The 20,295-nt window shown below is 44.2% G+C and overlaps 1 protein-coding gene across 7 annotated transcripts in view; it reads left to right on the forward strand.

The window, feature by feature from the left end:
• The window catches only part of SH3PXD2A (SH3 and PX domains 2A), a 379,907-nt gene that overhangs the window by 282,479 nt on the left and 77,133 nt on the right, over positions 1–20,295 (forward strand). For 6 of the 7 annotated variants that reach the window (XM_075935538.2, XM_075935536.2, XM_075935537.2 and 3 more), the window contains one exon: positions 3,469–3,600. In XM_075935538.2, coding sequence (XP_075791653.1) covers positions 3,469–3,600 — 132 coding nt within the window. Of the gene's footprint in view, positions 1–2,675; positions 3,218–3,468; positions 3,601–20,295 lie in introns of those variants that run through there. The other variant, XM_075935540.2, reaches the window with a different exon arrangement.

Raw genomic sequence — 20,295 nt, forward strand, 5'->3', positions numbered from 1 at the left:
AATACAGAACAGATGTATCTGGTTGTTTTGTTTTTTACTTTGTTCTTCTTGACAATTGTACTATTTCGATCTAGTAATGGAACAGTACCATTGTTGGTGGTTGGTTTTATTTTTTTCTGTTCTTAATAAGCTAGTAAAACCACCCTCCCTATTGTCCTTAACTCTATTGGCCATAGATTTCTCTGTGTCCCTTTGCTTTCTCTAATTATCAAAGTTCTTAGCTTCTGAGTAATAATGAATATAACATGACTTCCCTGTCTTTTCTCCATTGCTTAGCTATATTCTTATAGCTGTTTTTACATCGATGTGCATGCTGCATGCGCGCACACACAATCACAACCTTCCTCAGATGTGGGATTGTGGCTTTCTGAGTATCTAGTAAAGTGTTGTTAAATTCCCAACTATCATTCATATCTTTCTGGCTTTAAATTGTTCCTCCCAGCAGATTTGTCTCATAATGGCTTTTAGCTTTGTGACAATGGCTCTCTTAAAAGGGGTGGGTGGGGGGTGGGGGTGGGTGTGTGTGTGTGTGTGTGTGTGTGTGTGTCATATATATATATATATATATATATATATATATATAAATTAATTTTAGAGTTTGTCCAAGAATGTCTCCTAAACAATAAGAGGTAGGACCATCGAATTCGGTATACAGCTTCCTCTTATCATAACTTAAAGCAATATAAGGGTTTGGATGTGCCTGGAATGGGTTGCTTCTCATAACACTACTCTATTTGGAGACTTATTTCTGGATACAATCCTCAAAACTGCCATAACTGAGTGAATGTTGAAAGACTGAACTAAGATGAGCCAGACAAATAGGATGAACCTGGAATAGGATTTCCTCTAAATAAAAATTACAGAAAAGAGATAAGATGCGGAAATTTGAAGTAGTGCTCTGTTTTGGCACCATTAAATCAATGCTTAAGGTTTGAAAACTAGAAGACCATGTTATTGGAAATCACATTGACTATAGCCCTTTTTGTTAAAACATAGTACATAAGAATTTATGGGGATGAAGAAAAACTATTTGATGGCATTCACTGTTAAAAAAAAATTACTAAACTTCATAAACACTAATTTTTGAAACATAATCCTTTCAATAAAGAATGTATGCTTTTTTTTTAAATGAATTAAGGACCAAGCGATGCTGGGTAAATCTTTGTGTAATGTGCGCGCACACACACTCGCTTGTCTGAACTCTGTTCTGATTGCACTTACAAATTTAGCAGTTGTGATCACTTATGCCTAAGTTACCATTAATTTTTAGTTCTGTGATCAGTTCCTTTCTCTGTCAAGACAAAGTCTAATATAGAATTACTTTGTCTTGGTTACAACTTTGGGGGGCTGGAGGGGGGAGAATGTATCCTATTTAGGCAGTGCAATGATGTGGTAATACTTGCAATACGAGACACGGCTTTTTATCTATCGATAAAGGACAGAGTAAGTCACCCTGTCCTTGGTGATACTCTACTCATTGCTTTTGCGAGTAGAAAATTCAATGGCAAGAAAACAACCTTTTTTTAAAAAAAAAACTGAAATCACTCAGTACTATATGTTGTCGAGCTGGGTGCACTTAAGGGACTCTTTTTTTCTGAACTTCTTAAGACTGGGCCAAGGGGAAGCCATCCAATAGTGTTCTTTCAGGGGCAGACTGGGCTAACGGCCTTTGTTTCACAAGCTAGTCTGACCAAGTGAATGGGTGAAGCATTAGTTACTGCCAGAAGGAAAGAAGGGGAAACTTCCTGGACCTAACTTTATAGAATCAATTTGCATACTAAACACAGACTGATGTGCAAGCTCTAGAAGTACAATGCTGATTGTGATCCTCCTCATGATAGTGATTAATTAAATGTTCCATTAATTCCCTCCCCCCGCCCCCCAACAGAGCAGAAGTAGCATGGTCTAGTGGATAGGGTATTGAACTGGGAAACAGGTCCTGAAGTCTATCTTGATTCTGTCACTTGAGCCATTATATGATCTTGGTCAAGTCTCTTTGCCTCATTTCCTCCCCCCCCTCCCCCCGCAATCTTTTGCTGGTCTTGTTTCTGTAGATAACAGTAAAAATGTCCAGTACACAGTGCTTAACACACTAGGGCGCTGATCCATTGTGGCCTGTGGCCATTATAGTAATACAAATAAGCGTCGTAAAATGTTTCGTACATCTGTCGCTAAACAAGGCAATTCTCAACTTCTCTTCAGAAGGTGCCCCTCATCGGAAGGAGAACATCCTTCTCCTTCCCTTTTATTTTAATTAAAATGGGACCTGCTGGCTTCAAAAACTCCTTCATACCCTTTCTCTCTGTAGTGTTGTGTATGCAGAGCCTGCCTGCATCTGTCCATTTGGAGGTGGTTGGCCCTGCGTGCTGCTTTGATGTTGCGTTTTCCGCAGCTTGCTACATGGCAGTGAATTCTCCCCCCTTCCCCCCCCCCCCCACCAGTCTCTGGGGGTGGATCATGCCTGCCTTCTAGCTCCGCTTTAACACACATGATTTGCATTATACAGAAAACCAAAAAGAAACCAACCAGAGGGGTGTGGGTGTGTTTTTTGGGGTGAGGGGGCGGATAGAGAGGGGAAAGTCCAAGAGTAGGGAAGAAATAATTCCTGATGCCTGAAAAGCCAAGCATAGGGAAGATGAAAATAATTAAAACATTTCATGCTAGCTGGCAAACCTCTTTACGGGGAGGGGGGAGAAAATCTGACCGGTGTAAAGATTTCAGCTGTTCATCTCATACAAGGCAATAATGTGACATTCTTCATCCCTTATACTTGGAGGTGGGTTTTTTTTTGGGGGATAACTGCAAGACTCTTGGAAAAGGCGGGCGGAGGGTGGCTGTGTTAATAAGAATCTGGCGCTGTAACTTTTCTTATGTTTCAAGTAAACAGTCTCTCCGCCTTCCCCTCTCTCCCTTCCTCCACCCCCTCCCTTAGTCCGTCCTGCTCATGTGTTTCTATTTAAGGGCTGCAGTGCAGACGAATATGATTGGCATCCACAGCCCTCTCTTGACTTACAGCTCGAGCCTTCAAGAGTGGAAAAGGAGCTGAGCCTCCGAGGGGGAGAACTGTTTATTTTTTTCCTTTGGTTTCCTGGGGGGAGGATAACTCTGCCGTGGATTTATGCTGCTTCTACCTGGGATTTTTCTGTCTGAATGGGGACAAGGATTGTGGCAACCATGTTGGGAAGAAGCTTCTTTTCCGAATCCATCGTGAAACTTTGTGATTAATTCACTATGCTTTAAACTCTTTTTGTCTTGCTCTCTAATGTTCCTCTGTGCTGCTGGGTTGTGGGCCAGAGGAAGCTGTCTCTATATGGCCAGCCATTTGGGGATATGCTGCGAGCCAAGGTTTTGTTCTGATTGGCTTGACGGCGGGGACAAATTGGCCTATCATGAATTGGATGGACGGAGGTCGCTCTCGAGGAGCCATGGCTGGAAGCTGGCTCACAGCTTGCTTTTTCCCTTCCCCAGGTGCTGATGCTAGCTCCGAACCCATGATCCTGGAGCAGTATGTGGTGGTGTCCAGCTATGAGAAACAGGAAAACTCTGAGATCAGCCTTCAGGCTGGGGAAGTCGTGGATGTAATAGAGAAAAACGAAAGCGGTGAGACATTTATACTTATTTTTCTCTGATGGTCTGGTGGGTTGTTCCTTTCTTTCATTCTCTCATCGTTTCATGTAACTATACATTTGCTCCATCTGGTTCTGTGGCTGGCTGAGCATGTTGAAGTTTTCCCCCTGTTGGTTTGGGCTAAGGGCCAAAATGTTGCCTTCTACTGTAAGAATGTCTCGTAAGCTTGTTTAATTAGCCAATATACATTAATGGAAAACTAAACGGAGAGGAGAGAAGGATTCACATGCACATAGTTATTAGAATAATACGTTGTCCTGCTATCACCACTTTTTTTTATAAGAGTCTGTCAGCATTTCCATTACTAATCACTAGTTGTGGGGGATTTATAGCACGGCTGTAAAAACTTACTCTGGGATGAAGACTTCGCTTAACAGCTCAGCTGTTGCCCAAAACATAGAGAGGGGAGACTATGTAGAGTCCATAAAATGTAAAAATTGCTACTTGCAAAAGTATTGGCGTGGCCTTTTTCAGGCAAAGCATGAGAGCCTCCTGGCCTGCTAACTGTGTTGGCTAAAATTCCCTCTCTATGCCACCTCCTGGAATATGCCACCTCCTGGAATAACCAGGGAAGCAAAAACTGAGTTTTGGCAAGTGACTTGGATGAAGATGGTACATCAGCTTTGCCCTCGACAGTCTATTTTTCAGCCTGTCTAATGAGATGCTTTGGAAGCGCTGTGTGTACATTTGTAGCACAAAGCATTAATATTGGCTAATCTCATGGCCATTTTTATTTCTGCACATGCCCCCTTTCGCATGGCTCCTCCTCATGCATCCAAACAAAACAATTGCCCCAAATTTAGGGTTCAAAGGCCTGTTTTCTTATGTATGTTACCCAGAGGAGCCATTGCAGGCTACTTGGTACATTCGCAGACCAAAGTCCTAATCTTGAGGCTGGAAAACACCAGCTATTCCTGTTGACTTTAGTGGGAGTTGGGAATGCTCAGCTTTTTGGAGGATCAGTCTTTACCAGAGAAATGTCCTGACCTGTGTCCAACACTCCCCTCTTTCCAAGCTGACTCCCGATTGGTTTGGAGTGAGTTCTGCACATTCTGAATGCTGATGTTTTCACTGGGCAGCAGTTCCACAGTTTTACTAATCTGAGTCTGTGCAAGCGATGCACTCGAGGAACGTGTTAGACTGCCAGGTGACTGGCGTGTGTTTGGGAAATACAGCCGTGTGCTAGTGAAGCTGTTGTGATCTTTGGGGGTATACAATTCTGTGTGCTGGTCAGTAAAAAAACACAGTCTAAGTAAGAAGTGATTATGGATGAAGGAGGGTAAAGATGCCATAAAATAGCAGCTATTATGCTAATTATGTTAAGATCACAATACACTAACTAGCTCCCAGTCCATGAGGAACTCCCAAGTCAGTTTGCCTTATTGTGGTAACTCTCCTTTATCTTTTACTTCTAGTTTTGATTCAAAAAATAGCCACCAAGGGACTCTGGACTGTTCAGTAATTCAAGGGTGTCTGATTTCCAGCAACAAATTCCCTTGTTTTTCCTCTTCAGCCTTCCCTGCTGAGCTGAGGAAGAACAGTTCATATGGTATTAAACATTATGGTTGTTGCTAAGGTTGAATGTTAGTGTTAAGTGAGATGATATGGTCAGAAAAGCAACTGCATACAATGGTACATTTTTAGAGCCATATTGTACTCCACTTACTCATTGAAGTAAAATTGCAGGGATTAGTGTTAAAATCCCTCTTTCAATCATCTATAAAATCCAATAGAATACTCTGGAGGGCCATTGCTCAGTGAGAGTCATGAACATCAGTTGGACAGGGAGGGGATTGCAACTGAATGTTAGTGGGGTGGTTTTTTATTATTACAGTCGAAAGCAAGAAAACACTCCCCCACACACACTGCGCCATGCTCCCTGCAAACTTACATGGTCAAGTGTTCCAAGTCAGTGTCTAAAACCCCAGACATACATTTTTAGAGGCTAAGTGTTACTACACATTCCCCTTCCATGTACTGTACAAGGAAGAGGCAAAAATGAAGACTTTTGAAGAAAGGGGTCAGAGACCTAAACAGACTGAGTAACACTAGAATAGTTTGCTTATACAGGTTGCAATTCTAAAATCTGGGATTCTCTGGTCTGGCAAAATCCATGGTCCAGCGTGACCACAGCGTTCCAGTGTGCTGCAGAGGAGGTGGGGGCCTGGGAACCAGCTCACAGCTCAGTTAGGCTTTGAGGGGGGACCTAGGATCCGGCCCATGGCTCTGCTGGGGGCAAGGAGAGCAGGGAGTCAGTATGTGGCTCAGCTGGGCTAGGAGCTGGCATGTGGCTTAGCTGGGCTGCAGAGAGATCCAGGAAGGGGGGGGGGGGGGATGACCTCCCCTGGTCTGGAAAAACCCTCATCCGGGACCAGTCAGGTCCCAAGGGTGCCAGACCAGGGAGGTCCAACCTGTGTTCACTCTCCTGTAGAACAGACTATTGGTGTGAGTGGGTGGGGGGAGAGCGTAGGCCTGGATGTCCGACTCGACCTCTGGCTGAGAAATTGGGTTGTAGCTTTCCCAAGAAGAAAATTCCTCTCAGACTTTTTAGAAATTCCCGACATGGGCCAGGTTGGAAATACCACAGGAATGGCCTTTTCCAGGGATTTGTGTGGGCTTTTTTTATGCTGAAGCTGAAAAAACAAAGCTTAGAAGTGACACACACACACAAAGCAGCCAAAAGAGAAAAATGAGACTACAGCCTCTTCCTGACCCGGTTATGGACCAAGCAATTGGTCATAACTCTGTTCGTTTGTAAGTCGGACTCCATTGAGTTACACGCGACCGCACTGTTCGTAAGCACGGGTTGCGTTCATAACTCGGGGTCCGCCATTTACAACAGTTTTGGCCGTAACTGTGAACAGTTGTAAGTCAACCGTTCGCAACTCAGAGACCGGCTGTACCTTCAAACTCCAAACAAATTCTAGTGAGTTGTTGCTGCTGGGTTTTTTTTAAACTTTGAGGTTTTTTTACACCAACTACTGCTGGACAGGGCAGTAATGTTTGTTTTTAATCTTCAGGACAATGGAATCAGACAACTCCAAAAAAAATGTAGTATTGGACTTTATGAACTGCGCCTTTAAAAAATAGATGTGCCCTTGGCTAAATCTGTGGAAAATGTAAATTTAATGTGATTCTCTCTGACCCTGATTGCATCATATAGAGTTACTTCTCTCCCTCTCCTCCAGGCAGGTGAAAACCTAGTAAAGCCGTCGCAATATTACTTCAAGTGATGTTAGCTCTGAATGACCCACATGTACAAACAACTATCTAGTTGTTAACTGTGTGGTTCAGACCCTCACCATCATACTGTCTGTCTTGTCCAGTGCTTTCAACTTCCTTACCAGTGCTTTCCTACAACCTTTGATGAAAACCTGTTAAAACAGTATGTACAATCCCATACAGTACACATCTGGCTCAGTTTTATTGATGCTTTAAGAAAGTTGGGTATGAAATGCATAGGTTGTTGTAATTTAAAGAAGAAATCCTGATCATTAAAACTGTCCCAGTAGGATTATATGTTCATATTTCTATATTGTCCAGTATTGCGTGGCTTTTTCCCCCTCCAAGAGCATTTTTGTAAAATGAGCCATTTGTTCCCTTAGTAGAAAGCCTAAAACACCTCTTAGCTAAATGAGTCTCTTGCATGCCAAAACTCTGAACTAAAGCTTTTTATATACTGTGCTATTCGCTTTTATATTTGGCGAGCTTCCGTTTTTAATTGTCTTTTGCCAACAGTTCTATCAAAGGTACCTTCTAGAGCCTGAATCCAGACTGCCACATTATGTATTATGGGCACGCCTCTGGTGAGGTTATCCGTACTCTGCAACAATTGGGGGAAGTGAAATAGTATGTGGCAGCCTTAATGAGTCTCATTGCAGTCTCCTAATGACTGGGATTTGGCATGGAGCTTTTCATTGTGTCTGTGTAATAGACTAGGTACCCATACTCCCGTTGGAAAGCCTCCTCTGGTGACCTGAGAATACCAACACTTTGAATAGAGGTCTCTGGGCCTAAACCTTTGGGTTTCTGTACATTTTGCAGAATACTTACCATTACCATTGGACCTGGAAGGCACTCAACATACCAAATGATCAGTGCTCGTTGGTGTATGTTAAACTATCTGGGTACTGCAGGGCAGAGTTAAGGACCATTGGAAGGCTACCATCATTCAGAGTAACCAGGCATTGTACTTAAAGACAAAATTTTAAAAAAACCAACCCACACGACCATTTGTTTCCCATAGACATTGAATCCAAACCTTGCAGTTAACTTGCCCAAAATTTGGGCATGTCCACACCCATAATTTTGGCTAGGGCCCATGCCTAATGTTTAATCTTATCAACCAGAGCAAAATATAGTGCTTGGTAAAATAATGTCTTAATTGCTGTGCCCAGTGCAAGTTCATACACCTAAACTCCTCCGTTAATATCAGTGAGCAAGGTGCAAGGTCTGAGACAGAAGGATACTTTTTAGGGACCCTTCCAGCCACGTTAGATCAAGCCTGCTGCTACACGATAACTAACTAAACAGGACTTTTCTAGGGATGTTTAATAATGTTTATTTTAGTAAACTGATTGAATGTGGGGGAGGAGGGGGAGAGGAGGAAGACTGCTCCAGCCCCCACGGATTAAGCATCACCCCTTAACCGGTAAGCCTTACCCTTGACTCTTCATATCCTAGTGCGGTTGTTTCCTTTTTACCATTCATCCACCATCAGTACATGCATTAAAAAAACCTGCAGCACTTCCCATTCAGAATCCATCTGAACTGTAACTACATCTCTTTCCAGAGTACTGTGTCTTTTCCATGTCATTATCACATCTGCTAAATATTTTGAGTATTCATGTTAGTAAAATCTTCCTGCAGAATGTTGTTGTTCAAAATTGAGCTCTGTGATGGGTTGTCTTGTATTTTTCCTGTGTGGCTTTTTAAAATGAACCACTCCTAAAACGTGCAGCAAACTTTCTGCTGTTTTGCCAATCTTTGCAGCACAAATGACTGAATCAGTCTATGTAAAACTTTTTTGCTTAAAGGAAGGGGGGGGGGGGAGGGGAATTGGACTTGCCCTAACTTCCCTCTTGCCAAGTTTTGTTTGGATGTGGCTTGAAATGGTCAAGTTATAAATTGTGGCAATCCTAGTTCTAATGGAAACCCTGACAGACCGTTAAGTAGAACTGTACTGTCAACCGCCTTTCATACTGCTCTTCCTCCTTTTCTGTCTTGATCTGCGGGGTATGTTTGAGAGCTCTTTATACATAACCTATTGGGATTTCTTTTGTGGTGGGAGAAATGTGGGATGGCGTTTTCAGCTGGTCTGAACAAGCCCATAGCTGTTTCCTTTGCAATTACATAACGGCAGACCTATTTCCAATATTGTATTACACACAATATGTAAAATAAACCTATTATGGCTAGCGTAATTTCATCAGGACCCAAGGGAGCTTTTGGTAAGGGAAATCGCTCCTTTCTCGTAACTTGCTGAGATTCTTATGGCAGTTTGGAGTGTCTGGTTTTAACTTAAATGCTATTCCAAATGGCTTTCTAATCTAAGAATTCAGAGGCTTAATGGCTGTCCCCCATGATGTTAATGGATTTCTGCACACCTGGCAACACGTTCTGCTTTCATTGTGCTGGTTTGGATGTGCTTCTTTATGGATGCAGGCTTAATTAGAAAAACTACACCAGGGTAACGGAGGGGATCCATGAAGACTTGAGCTTGCCTCCACCAAAACTTTGCTTCCCCAGACAAGAGCGACTGTCTGCCTCCTCCCTTTCACATTATCCTCTGCTCTTGCAACAGCTTCTCTTCCAATGGGCAGTACGTGCCTACACCCCTCTTCCACATCCTGCCTCCTAACTCGCTATATTTAGCTTTGCATCCCTAAAGTTCTCTTTCGTGTTTTCACCCCCAACCTTACATCTTCAAAGGGAAGGGGAAGGAAATGGGTGAGGACTAGAGACCAGTGAAACTGTATTACTGAGACAAGTTGTGCACCTTATAGTGTTATGTAGACACTGCAAGCTTGAAGGCAGATGTGTGCTGGTGTAATATATAGCACTGGGGAACAGTAAGCCAAGAGCTCAGATGTTTACTTCTCTCATTGAAGAGCCTTTTCCTGTTGAACTAAATTGGGGACAGCACTTGAGAACTCAGGTGCACATGCAAATGCGGTTACTATAGCTTCTTATGAAATGACAATTGCACATCCAATTGGATGTGCATGCGCAGTACATTTGTGTGCAGAATTGAGTTTGAAGTGCAATTACACATTCTTCTGGAAATCTGGCGTGCTGGTTCTCGGATTGCTCTCCATTCCAGTATTTCTTGGGATGGGATGGTCCAGTGGATGTGGTCCTAGGTCCTCTTGGTTTCTATTCCCAACTTTCCCACTGACCTGCTGTCTGATTTTGTGCAAATGCATGTCCCAAGAGGAAATGATTTGTTTCCTCCTGTTGCTTTCCTGGGATACTTAGATAGTCCTAACTCCTGGAGATCATAGAATCCTAGGGTTGGATGAGACCTCGGGGTCATCAAATCCAGCCCCCTGCCCAAAGCCAGACCAATCCCAACTCAATCATCCCAGCCAGGGCTTTGTCAAGCCAAGACTTAAAAACCTCTAGGGATGGAGATTCCACCCCCTCCCTAGGGAACCCCAGTGCTTCACCACCCTACTAGGGAAATAGTTTTTCCTAATTTCCAACCTTGACCTCCCCAACAGCAGCTTGAGACCATTGCTCCTTGTTCTGCCAGCTGTCACTGAGAACAGCCTTTCTTCATCTTTGGAACCCCCCTTCAGGAGGCTGAAGGCTGTTCTCAAATCTCCCCCCCCCCCCTCCCCCACTCTTCTCTTCTGCAGACTAAATAAGCCCAAATCCCTCAGCCTCTCTCCGTAGGTCATGTGCTCCAGTCCCCTCATTTTGATTTCCCTCCGCTGGACCCTCTCCGAAGCATCTGCATCCTTTCTGGGGGGGGGGGACCAGAACTGGACACAATACTCCAGATGTGGCCTCACAGTATCGAATAAAGGGGAATAATTGCTTCTCTGGAAATCTTACTGTCTGTCTTTTTAACACCATGGAGCACAATCAGGCCCTAATGTCATTTGAATCCTTGAGGTGTTACTGGAACATAATTTGTCTCCTTAAATAAATATGGGAACAAAAAGTGCTTAAATGTGTGAAAATACTTTCAGGCCCCTTGAGCACCACTAATGGTCCCATACTTGATGTGTCAGATTGAGTAAATGGCTAATTTCATTTAATTCCTCCGATGTTGTCCCATCACTCTAAGTGTACACTGTGTCTGGGATGAATGAGCTGGACCAGTTGTGGTGTTCTCACAGTGGGCGTGGAGTGTTTACTCTTTGTCAGAATAAAGGTGTGCAGTTGGGAGGATCTAGGTCATTAAGTAAATGAAAGATGTGTCTGTTATGGCTGCCTCTGCTTTTCTAAATCGGGTAGCTTAACAAGGATCGTCACCTTTTAATGTCCTGCAAGACCAACCTTGTTATGGCATGATATTGCATACAGTTATTGTAGTGTGTGTGTGTGTGTGTGTGTGTGTGTGTGTGTGAGATATATCAAGCCAGACTGATTACATTTGCCCTCAAAATGGGACCAGTGCTGGCAAATCTCGGATGACTTCCGGCCATAAGTGATGATCATGGATCTTCCAGTGGTGGTGGGATTTTTGTAAATGTTCAGGCACCGAACAACTAGAGGAACTGGATTCTCTGTGCATTCAGTACTTACAATTGTGTAGTCTGTCGCATGATGGTAGCACTACTGCCTGTTCTGTTGGCCACACTGGTGATGGGGCGCCAGGTTTGTATAATTTTTGGCAGTGCCCAGAATGGATCCAAGCAGAAGTGTCCCATCCATAGGATGGACTGGGGCAACTGCCTGGGGCCCCGAGCTTCGGGGAGACGTGGGGTACCGAGTGGCCTAGAAAGTTAGTGGGAACTTGGCGTCAGCTGCAGCAAGCAACCTGGCCCCAGCCTACCTTGCTGGTGACCTGCATTGGGTGGGGGCGTGAAAGCTGGAGAGAGGCGAAGCAGAAGCTTGGTGGGAAAAGTGGAATGGGGGCAGGGAGAAGGCAGAGCAAAGATGGAAAGAGGTGGGGCGGGGTGAAGGAGGGGCAGGAAGAGGTGGGGGTGCAGCAGGCTGGACCCAGGGTGGCTCATGGCTGTTGGTGCCAAGCTACTGCTAACCCCTCAGGCCAGCCTGGACCCTATGTCTACCTGCAGTGCGGGTCCCAGGGCGATTGTCTTGGTCAGCCCTATGGATGGGACGGCTCTGAAAACATAAGCCCAGACATTAGTGGAGCTGGGCCCATGTTCCTGAACATTAGTGGAACACAAGCACCACGGGTCCATATAATTTGCTGCGTGTGACTGGAGAGGAGCTTGAAACGGGCCTGATGCTGCTGCAATAGCCTATTTGGAAAAAGCACTGAAGCACATAACCATCTCATTCAGCGCCGTCGGCTCATCGCTAATCCCTCCCACTCTCCTCTACATGTTACTTGGGAGCCCTGGAGCGGGGGCCACTGTCTCATGGCTAAGACCTATGCCGTAGGCCAGAAGCTGTGGGGCAAAAGGTTCCAAAATATGCATCAAAAGATTAACCTTTTCTCTGCCAACCTTCAGTGCATATTTGGGGAGTTAGCCAGGCTAACCTTAAGGCTCTAAAACCTGGATTCAGTTCCCACTTCTGCCACAGACATCCTCTGTCAAGATACTTAATTGTGCGTTGTTTATGGTGGTTCCCATTTTAGATACATGTTTCCTTTGTCTCGTCTGCATAGGCTGTAAATCTTTGGGCCTACAACTTAATCTGTTTGTGATGCCTGCCATGAGGCCCTCATCACAGCTGGGCCTTTCTTTCTTTCTTTTTTTTTTTTATAAGACCATATAATAAACAATCAACAAGTGAGGTGCACAATGAACATTCAGAATGGCATGACTCATGTGGTCCAGCGTTGTGCAATAGTCTCGTGCTATTTTTTAGTTTTGGTGTTTCTGTGGTGCCTTGCAAAATGAGTCCTTGATCTCCATTTGACCTTCAAAGTACTACCATGTTATAAAAGTAAAGCAGTGTGATGCAAGACAGTCATTCATTTGGAATGTGTCATGGTGTTTCATTGTTGTGCAACAGTCTTGTGATATTTTCATTTCAGTGTGACCCCCCCAAGAAATGAGGGATGGTTTTTTGAAGATGGCTTTTAGTCAAAGATCTAAAGGGACTGCTCCAAGAGAACAAAACAGGAATCGTACAGTAGTGACAGATGAAACAAAGCTGCTTTTTTTTTTCTTCCCCTTTTATCCCAGCCAGAGAAGAGGTTGTTCATCTTGCCCTTTAAATTCTTTATCCATTAAAATACTTGGATGAATGTGATATGTCAGATGGCCCATACTCTTAGGGTTTAGAGTAACAATGGACGGTCCGATTGGTCACTGAGACTTTGTCTGTTCACCTGCCCATCCTGGCTTGTCTCTGCACAATATCTGATCCGGGCTATTGAGTGACAGTGCAGTATGGTTCCTTTCTCTTCCTTTGGGAGGCTTTTCCACATTCCAGTGACTCTGACCTCAATTTTCCTTTGGGTTGAGGCCCATAACTCCTAGGCATGCTCCTTGGAAGTGCGGGGCATAGCTCTTCTCCCTTGTTGCTGTTTAATCCACTTCTTATAGGTACAAATGACTGTCTGACACTATTATGCACTGCAAATACAGGCGCATGTGCGCACACACTAAGGATGTTAGGAGGCGGGTAACTGGCTAATCGTGTAGGTTGATGCAACTTATATCAATAAGGGAAGCACTCAGTCCCGGCTCGCACCATGTCCAGGAGCTACCGCCCCTGTGGCTCTGCAGTTTAAAGGTAGTAGGAGCTGGGCGCTTGGGTAGTTCAGCTCCTCTTACATTTAAAATGCAGAACTGCTGTGGGAGTAGCTCTGAGACCTGGCACAAGCTGGGAGTGAGCCGAGCTTGCTCAGTCCAGGTTCACGCAAGGTCTAGCAGCCCCCTGTCCACAGGGGGGTCCCAATGGGGTTCTGGATTCCCCACCTCCCCCACATACAGGGGCTACTGCCTCTGATATAGAGGCAGCAAGGGGGTGGGAAATGCAAGTAGTCGATGTGACTACCCGATAAACCTAGGCTTGAGTACTCGCTTACATCTCTAACTCACCTGGACTGCCTGGTTCAGCCTCTGCACAAGCAGGAATGGTCCTAGTTAAGCAGTTAGTCAGGATAATGGTTAAAGTGCCATGGGTCCTGCTTGGTGTTTGAGGAGTTCGTGGAGGAAGAGGCATAACCCATCAGCCTCAGTGCATCGCTGCATAACTAGCCTTGATTATTCATAGATTTGTTTTTCTTGGCAGAGCTTACCCAAAGAATCCTGGTTAGGGAATAGTCGTTAGTTTCCCTACCATAACTTAATTCCTATTTGCTTATCTGACACAGGTAAAGAGGCAAAAATAGAGAGATGGAAGAAAGTGGCAGGTTTGGGAATGTCTAAATCATTGGCTTCTCAAGGAAAACCTCCTTATCACTACTACTGTTCCTCACTGGGAACACCTTCAGTTCCATTGCTTCCTTTTAAAAACCAATCTTACCATCAGCTCATCCTGGAAACGATTTTTAAGTAACTTTGCCAGAGTTGTCTTGATGGCCTTGCATGTTGCTGTCTTGGCTCATTCAGAAGAGTCTGCTCATAACACACATTGTATCTTGTTATGGAGGAGGAGAAGTCAAACATTTTGACGTTTTGAATGTATGTGTCTCCGTTGCAGCTGACTTCAGCCCTTTTCTGTGGGGCACACCCTGCTACACTAGGTGAAGAGGCCTATTATTAGTGGCAAGCCACCAAGTGAATTGAACACCAATTTTATTTTTTGTTGGTTCTCCCCTCCTCCACCTCCTTCCTTCCCTCTCCCCATGCTCATTTAGTATCTGAATCCCAGGCCTATGATGAGGACCTTCCCTCCTCTGCTGCACACTCTGGAGTGAAGCAAAGGATCGTGGAACTAATGCCTGAAGCTCTGTAATTTTGCAGGAGTGGAGAGTGGAGCCCAGTGTGATACAAATCCTCCCCCGGAAGCCCGTCTGCACTATCCGAGCACCCTGCATCTTCAGCAGTTGAGTGAGGGGCAGGAGGGAGTTGGAGCTGGGGAGCTGCTTGTTCCCCATAAGACTTCATGGATTTCAAAGCATTGCCTTTGTAGCTGCCAAACAAGGATGGGTCTCCCTCCAAGTCCCCTGCCAGCTTCTGCAGCTGTTGGTGGACGTCATCGTAGTGCAGTGTGAAGGGTACTTCCACTTCCACTTCCCTGCATGCAGGTTCTGGCAGCTGAAGTGTTTGAAGAGTTCCTGTTTGGATTTTCTAGGGCCACAAGCAGAGATTGTTTCCATTACACTTTCCCCACCACCTTGAGGGGTAGCTGTCAGACAAATGAGTCAGCAGTAGGCACATCCTGTAGAATTTTCTGGCCCTTCAGGGCTTGTACAGTATGACCTACAGTAACTTACTGTCTGAACTCTTGGGCCTGTACAAGGATTTCCCCCACCCCTTTCATGAAGAGTAAAAAACCCTACAACCGTCATTTTGTAGTCACCATAACGACAAATTGCTGACATCTGATTATAGCTAAAGCCTTCATGGGGAGAGTTTTCCCTATCCTCGAAGTTCTATACAGAATTGTAAACCATATGTATGCACAGGTGGCTTTACCCTACTAGGGCTCTAGACCGGTAGACTGGATGTGAGTCTTTTGTTTAGGTGGGGTGAGCTGCTGTTGCCTCACTTCATAAAACCTCTCAATAACGATTGCATTGAGGAAAGACAGGTCATCCTTGTTAGTACATACCCACATTTTTTTTCTCTTGCGTAGCAAGTAACCCCTCCTACATGCAGTCCAGTGCACAAACATTTTAATCTGTTGCCTGAGATTCATGATGCGAGATGACGCCATCTTAACTGGGTATTCAACTTCTTGAGTTTGAGTTCTCACCTTGCTTCCCAACCTTCCGACAGGGTCAGTCCTAGACTGTGTTGCCCTCATAGTCAAGTAGATAGGTAGGCAAGGCACCTGGCTTTCACTAAGCATTATTGGCCCAAGGTCCAGGATGGTAACTTAAAAGGGGAAAAATTGCACATAACATCCCTGTTGGACCTTTACTCGTTACCTCCTCTATTTAGACAATGAATAGTCCTGTAGCACCAGAGACTAGCAAAAAATGTAGACAATATCATGAGCTTTCTTCACCTGAAGTGGGCTGTACCCAAGAAAGCTCATGATACCATCTACATTTTTTTGTTAATCTCTTAAGGTGCTACAGAACTATTCATTGTTTAAGGGTTTTTTCGGTTTCAGACCAATATGGCTGCCCTTCTGAATCTATTTATACAGACATTGCCAATTTCGGGACCATGAAACCGCCCAAAGAAAATGCTTCCAAGGCAAATGTGCTTTTCATATTAGAACACTTTGATTGGGTTTCCTATCTCTGCCAAATAGGTCACCAGCTCAGCAGTGTTGCAAGAAACTGATTTCCTCCAAGAAGATCTGAGGATATTATTAAGGACTTCCAGTCAGTTCTGTAATTTCATTGCAGGGTTAGATTTTGGGGGTTACGGCAGCTGAAAAGCCTTTGTTTCCCTATGCTTCTGTTTAAATCTTAGCTTTTTTTATTTTTTTTGATTGGTTAAATCCAAGATTTTCATAGCCAATTTAACATTTTCTGCATTTCTTACTCTGAATCATAAAAGTGATTAATATGATTACACACGTGGATTTTGGTTTGCTTTTTGATGGTTTGAAAACCAGCCTAAAAATCCTCTAAACAAAGGACTGATGATGATGATGATGCATGTTTGTGTCAGTTGAGGACAAGATTAATAAAGGATGGGGTGACCGTTTTTTCCTCAAGCTGTACAGCAAATAAGCAGTTTCTAATATTATCTTGGCAGTATGTTGGAAGGAATAATCGTTAACAGACAAGTTTCAGTTACAACCAGAAATACTTTTTTTTTTTTTTTTGGCTTTCACCTTCTTTTTCCCTACCACCCAATTACTCAGCCCTTCTCAAATGAAGTAAAACCTGTAAAAGAAATCACTTGCTTAAATTAATAGGATAATCAGATTTGGGATGTGATTTTTAAAAGAGATTTAAGGAAGGTTTTGGGGCATGTGGTGGTTTGGTGGGTTTTTTTTTTTTTTTTTGGTCTGAAGTTAAAATCTTGAACTTTCCCGTGTTCTTGATTGTAAAGACCTTGCTTTTTCTTTTGGTAGAAAAGTTTTGGTTCATGGTTGTATTGAGTAACTTATATCTGGCTCATGTTTATTGTGAAAATGGCTGCCTTGGTTCTCTGTTGTAATGGCTGGTTTCTCTGTACTGTTTTCATTGCCTGGCCAACTTTTTTTTTTTTTTTTTTGTATCTGACACATCAGAGATCTTCACTTGGGAGGCACCAACTTCAAATGGGCTATAACTGTATTGTATTCTTAGTTTCTCGGTAAGTGGCATTTTTTTTCCTAGGTTTCATTTATGTGATGATAGTGAGTGAATCCATACAGGAAAACCGCTGCCTCCTGGTAAGACGCAGTGATCTTCATTGTTATCCTCTTAATTTTTGTTACTCGGTTCAGCTTGCCACAGCCTTGAGGCAGTCAATAGAATTGCAAACAATACAGATGTGTGGGTGATTTCACCCACCAGTAAAATGCGGCCTCCTTTGGCTTTTAAATAGCATAGGAACATTATGCACAAGTTTAGTGACTGGAAGATGACGTTTAAATGCCAGATTGCAGTGAAACTACAGGGCAAAATTAGAAAAGCAGATGGAAATGGTGTGTGAATTAGAAACTGCATAGAATGATGGGAGGGGAAAATACAACACTTTCCATAAAGATGGGATCGGATTCTTTTAAAAACAACAAGGCCTGTTGGTAGACATTTGCCTCACAGCCCCACCAAAAAGGTGGCACTCTGCCCCTCCATTTTTTTTAATCCAGTACCATGCTATGCTTCTGGGTTAAAGTGTGAGGACAGCAGTGGTGCCACTGAATTGCCACCACTGCTTTATGCAGCTCCTGGTTGGTTCTTGGACAGTCCTCACCTCAGCTGGGGTGCACATGTAACCACCACCAGGCGGATTTGAACCTGGGACCTCTGAAGTGGAGTATAGGACCCTCTGAGTTAAAAGCCAGCTGGCTCCCAGCCCATGCTGTAGAGGTCTCTTGGTCTTAACTGTTGCTGTGGTCTAGGTACCACTTGCATTGCTCAGTAACCGCACTAGGTGTGTGGGTTACACATGGATGGATGGAGCTGGTGTCTCCTCACTGCTTGCACCGATTCAAGGTGACTGGAATTGCATCTGGAGGGTAAGCAGAGTGAAACTGAAACCCTAGGATTAAAGTAGTGACTAATCCATTTATTCCTGAAGTTTGCATTTCAGCTGGTGAGGACAACCACCATGCAGCCTGACTCCCAGGAGCTAAGGTGAACCTGAGTGCATGTCTGAAAAGAAGTGGGGTTGATCATCCCTCTGGGCCTGTCTCTTCCCTTTTGCAGACAGCAGAAGGGGGGCACATGCATAGCTCAAGTTGACTAACACGAATGGGAACGTACGGAGGGAGGGAGGGAGACGCTAATGGCAAACAGAACGTGTAGAACCATGACTACAAGGAAATGGGGAGGGGGATTGTTTAGAGACTATTTTTGGCAAGAAATTTTGTGATCTAGGCATACACTGCCCCCGCAGACGACACAGAACCATTCCTCTACCCCATCCCTACACACTCCCCCATTTAGCAGACAAATTAGACCACCAAGTGCTCGTGAGAATGTTTATCCTGGGGAGGAGCAAAAGCATCAGACAACCATTTCCCTTCACTACAAGTTAAATTACACACCAACCTATTCCAGACATCTTGGTGTATTTTGGGAGTAATTCTGTGGCTTTGTTAGCTTGTGACTCTCTTTTAATAACAAAGGAGAAGCTAGCGCTTAACATGAGACATTCTGCTCAGTTGGAAACAGGCAAGGATTTGTTTGTTTTCTTTCTCCTCTGCAAAAGCTTCCAGGTTTGTGCCCCAGCCACATGAAGGAGAAGATGGTAGGTTTGTTGGTTTTTGTATGTGTTTGTTTTTTCTAAAGGCTCTTCCTTACAACACATCCTAGTTAGAAATCTTCCTCTGACAGGCTATGCCTGCACTACAGTGTTTTGGTATCCTGGAAAAACTCTGCCACATCCAGGGAATGCGTCTGCTTTTACAGAACAGTTTCCGAAAAAGCAGGCATATTCTTTTGGAAGCCCTGTGTTCCTCATTTTATCAGGAATAAGGGAGCTTCTGAAAGGAGGTTTTTCCCACATTTGGCCCCATGTAGACAGGCCAAATGTCGGAAAAACCTCTTAAAGGCAGGAAAAGGTACTTAATTTGCAGTTTGCGTGTCTTTTTCTGGAAAAAACAGTGTAGACCTAGCCATAGTGAAAGCCCTCTCTGTAGAGAGAGGGTAGGGATTAAGAGACTGGATGACTCTAGCGATGGTTTATAGACAATTTAGCAGACACTGGCTTAGAACTATGTGGCGTGGCCATTCTGGGAGAATAAATTACTGCTTGCAGGCTGGTTCCTAGTATGTTGCTGTCTGCATCACAAAAATCAGCACCACAATTGGCACCTTACTTTGCAAGTGTTAGCAAAGAGGCCAGGCTTGTGCAGACTGCAGAGCCTCTCCCATGTGTTCCTGCTCCAGATGCATCTGATATTGCCGAGCAGAAGGAATATGCAAGGTTAGGGTTGCCTATAGAGCATGTGGCAAGCTGAAGACACAGCCGTGGTCCACAGCAGCTAGTGGGAACTCTACTGTGCCCTGCAAAAGCATGACCTGACTACAGCTCCAGTGAGTGCTTTCTTGCAGGAATTTTGGCTGAGTCAGCTGTAACGTGGTGGGGTTTTTTGTGTGTTTTTCCATGGGGCTCTTACAGCAGTGCAACCTCCTCTATGCCTGTCAACACAAGCTGTTGCTTAAAGCTCTAATATCATCTTAAATCAGTTTCACTAATCATGCAGTAATGTTTTGGTTTGGAACACAGGTCCGCTATAAGCTTTCCAAGTTTAGCTAATACTGATGGCATATAAGTCTCGGGGGGAGCCGTGTTACTCTAACTGAAAAAACTTAACGAATTGTCCTGCAGCGCCTTAGACTAATAAGTGGTAGATGGTGTCATGAGCTTTCGTGGGCACAGCCCACTTCAGGTGAATGGAACAAGGGTTCCAGAGGTACAAATACAGCCTCTCCCTGAGTTACCAACGAGTTACGGACCAAACATTAGGCTGTAACTCGAAGTGTTACATGGATGGCTGTTTGTGAGTGTGGATCGCATTTGTAACTCGGGGACCGCAGTTACGACTGCTTCGGTTGTAAGTAGAAAGGGTTGTAACTCGACCGTTTGCAACTTGGGGGCCAGCTGTAAACAGAAGGGGGGAGAGGAGGAACTTGTCAATTAGTGGCCTTGCTAACTGAGGCTAATAGAGTGGGCTGTAAGTGCCCGATATTTAGCTTTTGATGTCATTTGGGTATTGAATATAATGGCCCATCCAGTTCAAGCCTCTGTTCAAACCTTGGTTAAATGTGTCAAATTTTGCACATGAAGAAAA

This window comes from Pelodiscus sinensis, chromosome 8 (assembly GCF_052426305.1).
Source record: "Pelodiscus sinensis isolate ZL-2025 chromosome 8, ASM5242630v1, whole genome shotgun sequence".
Lineage (NCBI taxonomy): Eukaryota > Metazoa > Chordata > Testudines > Trionychidae > Pelodiscus > Pelodiscus sinensis.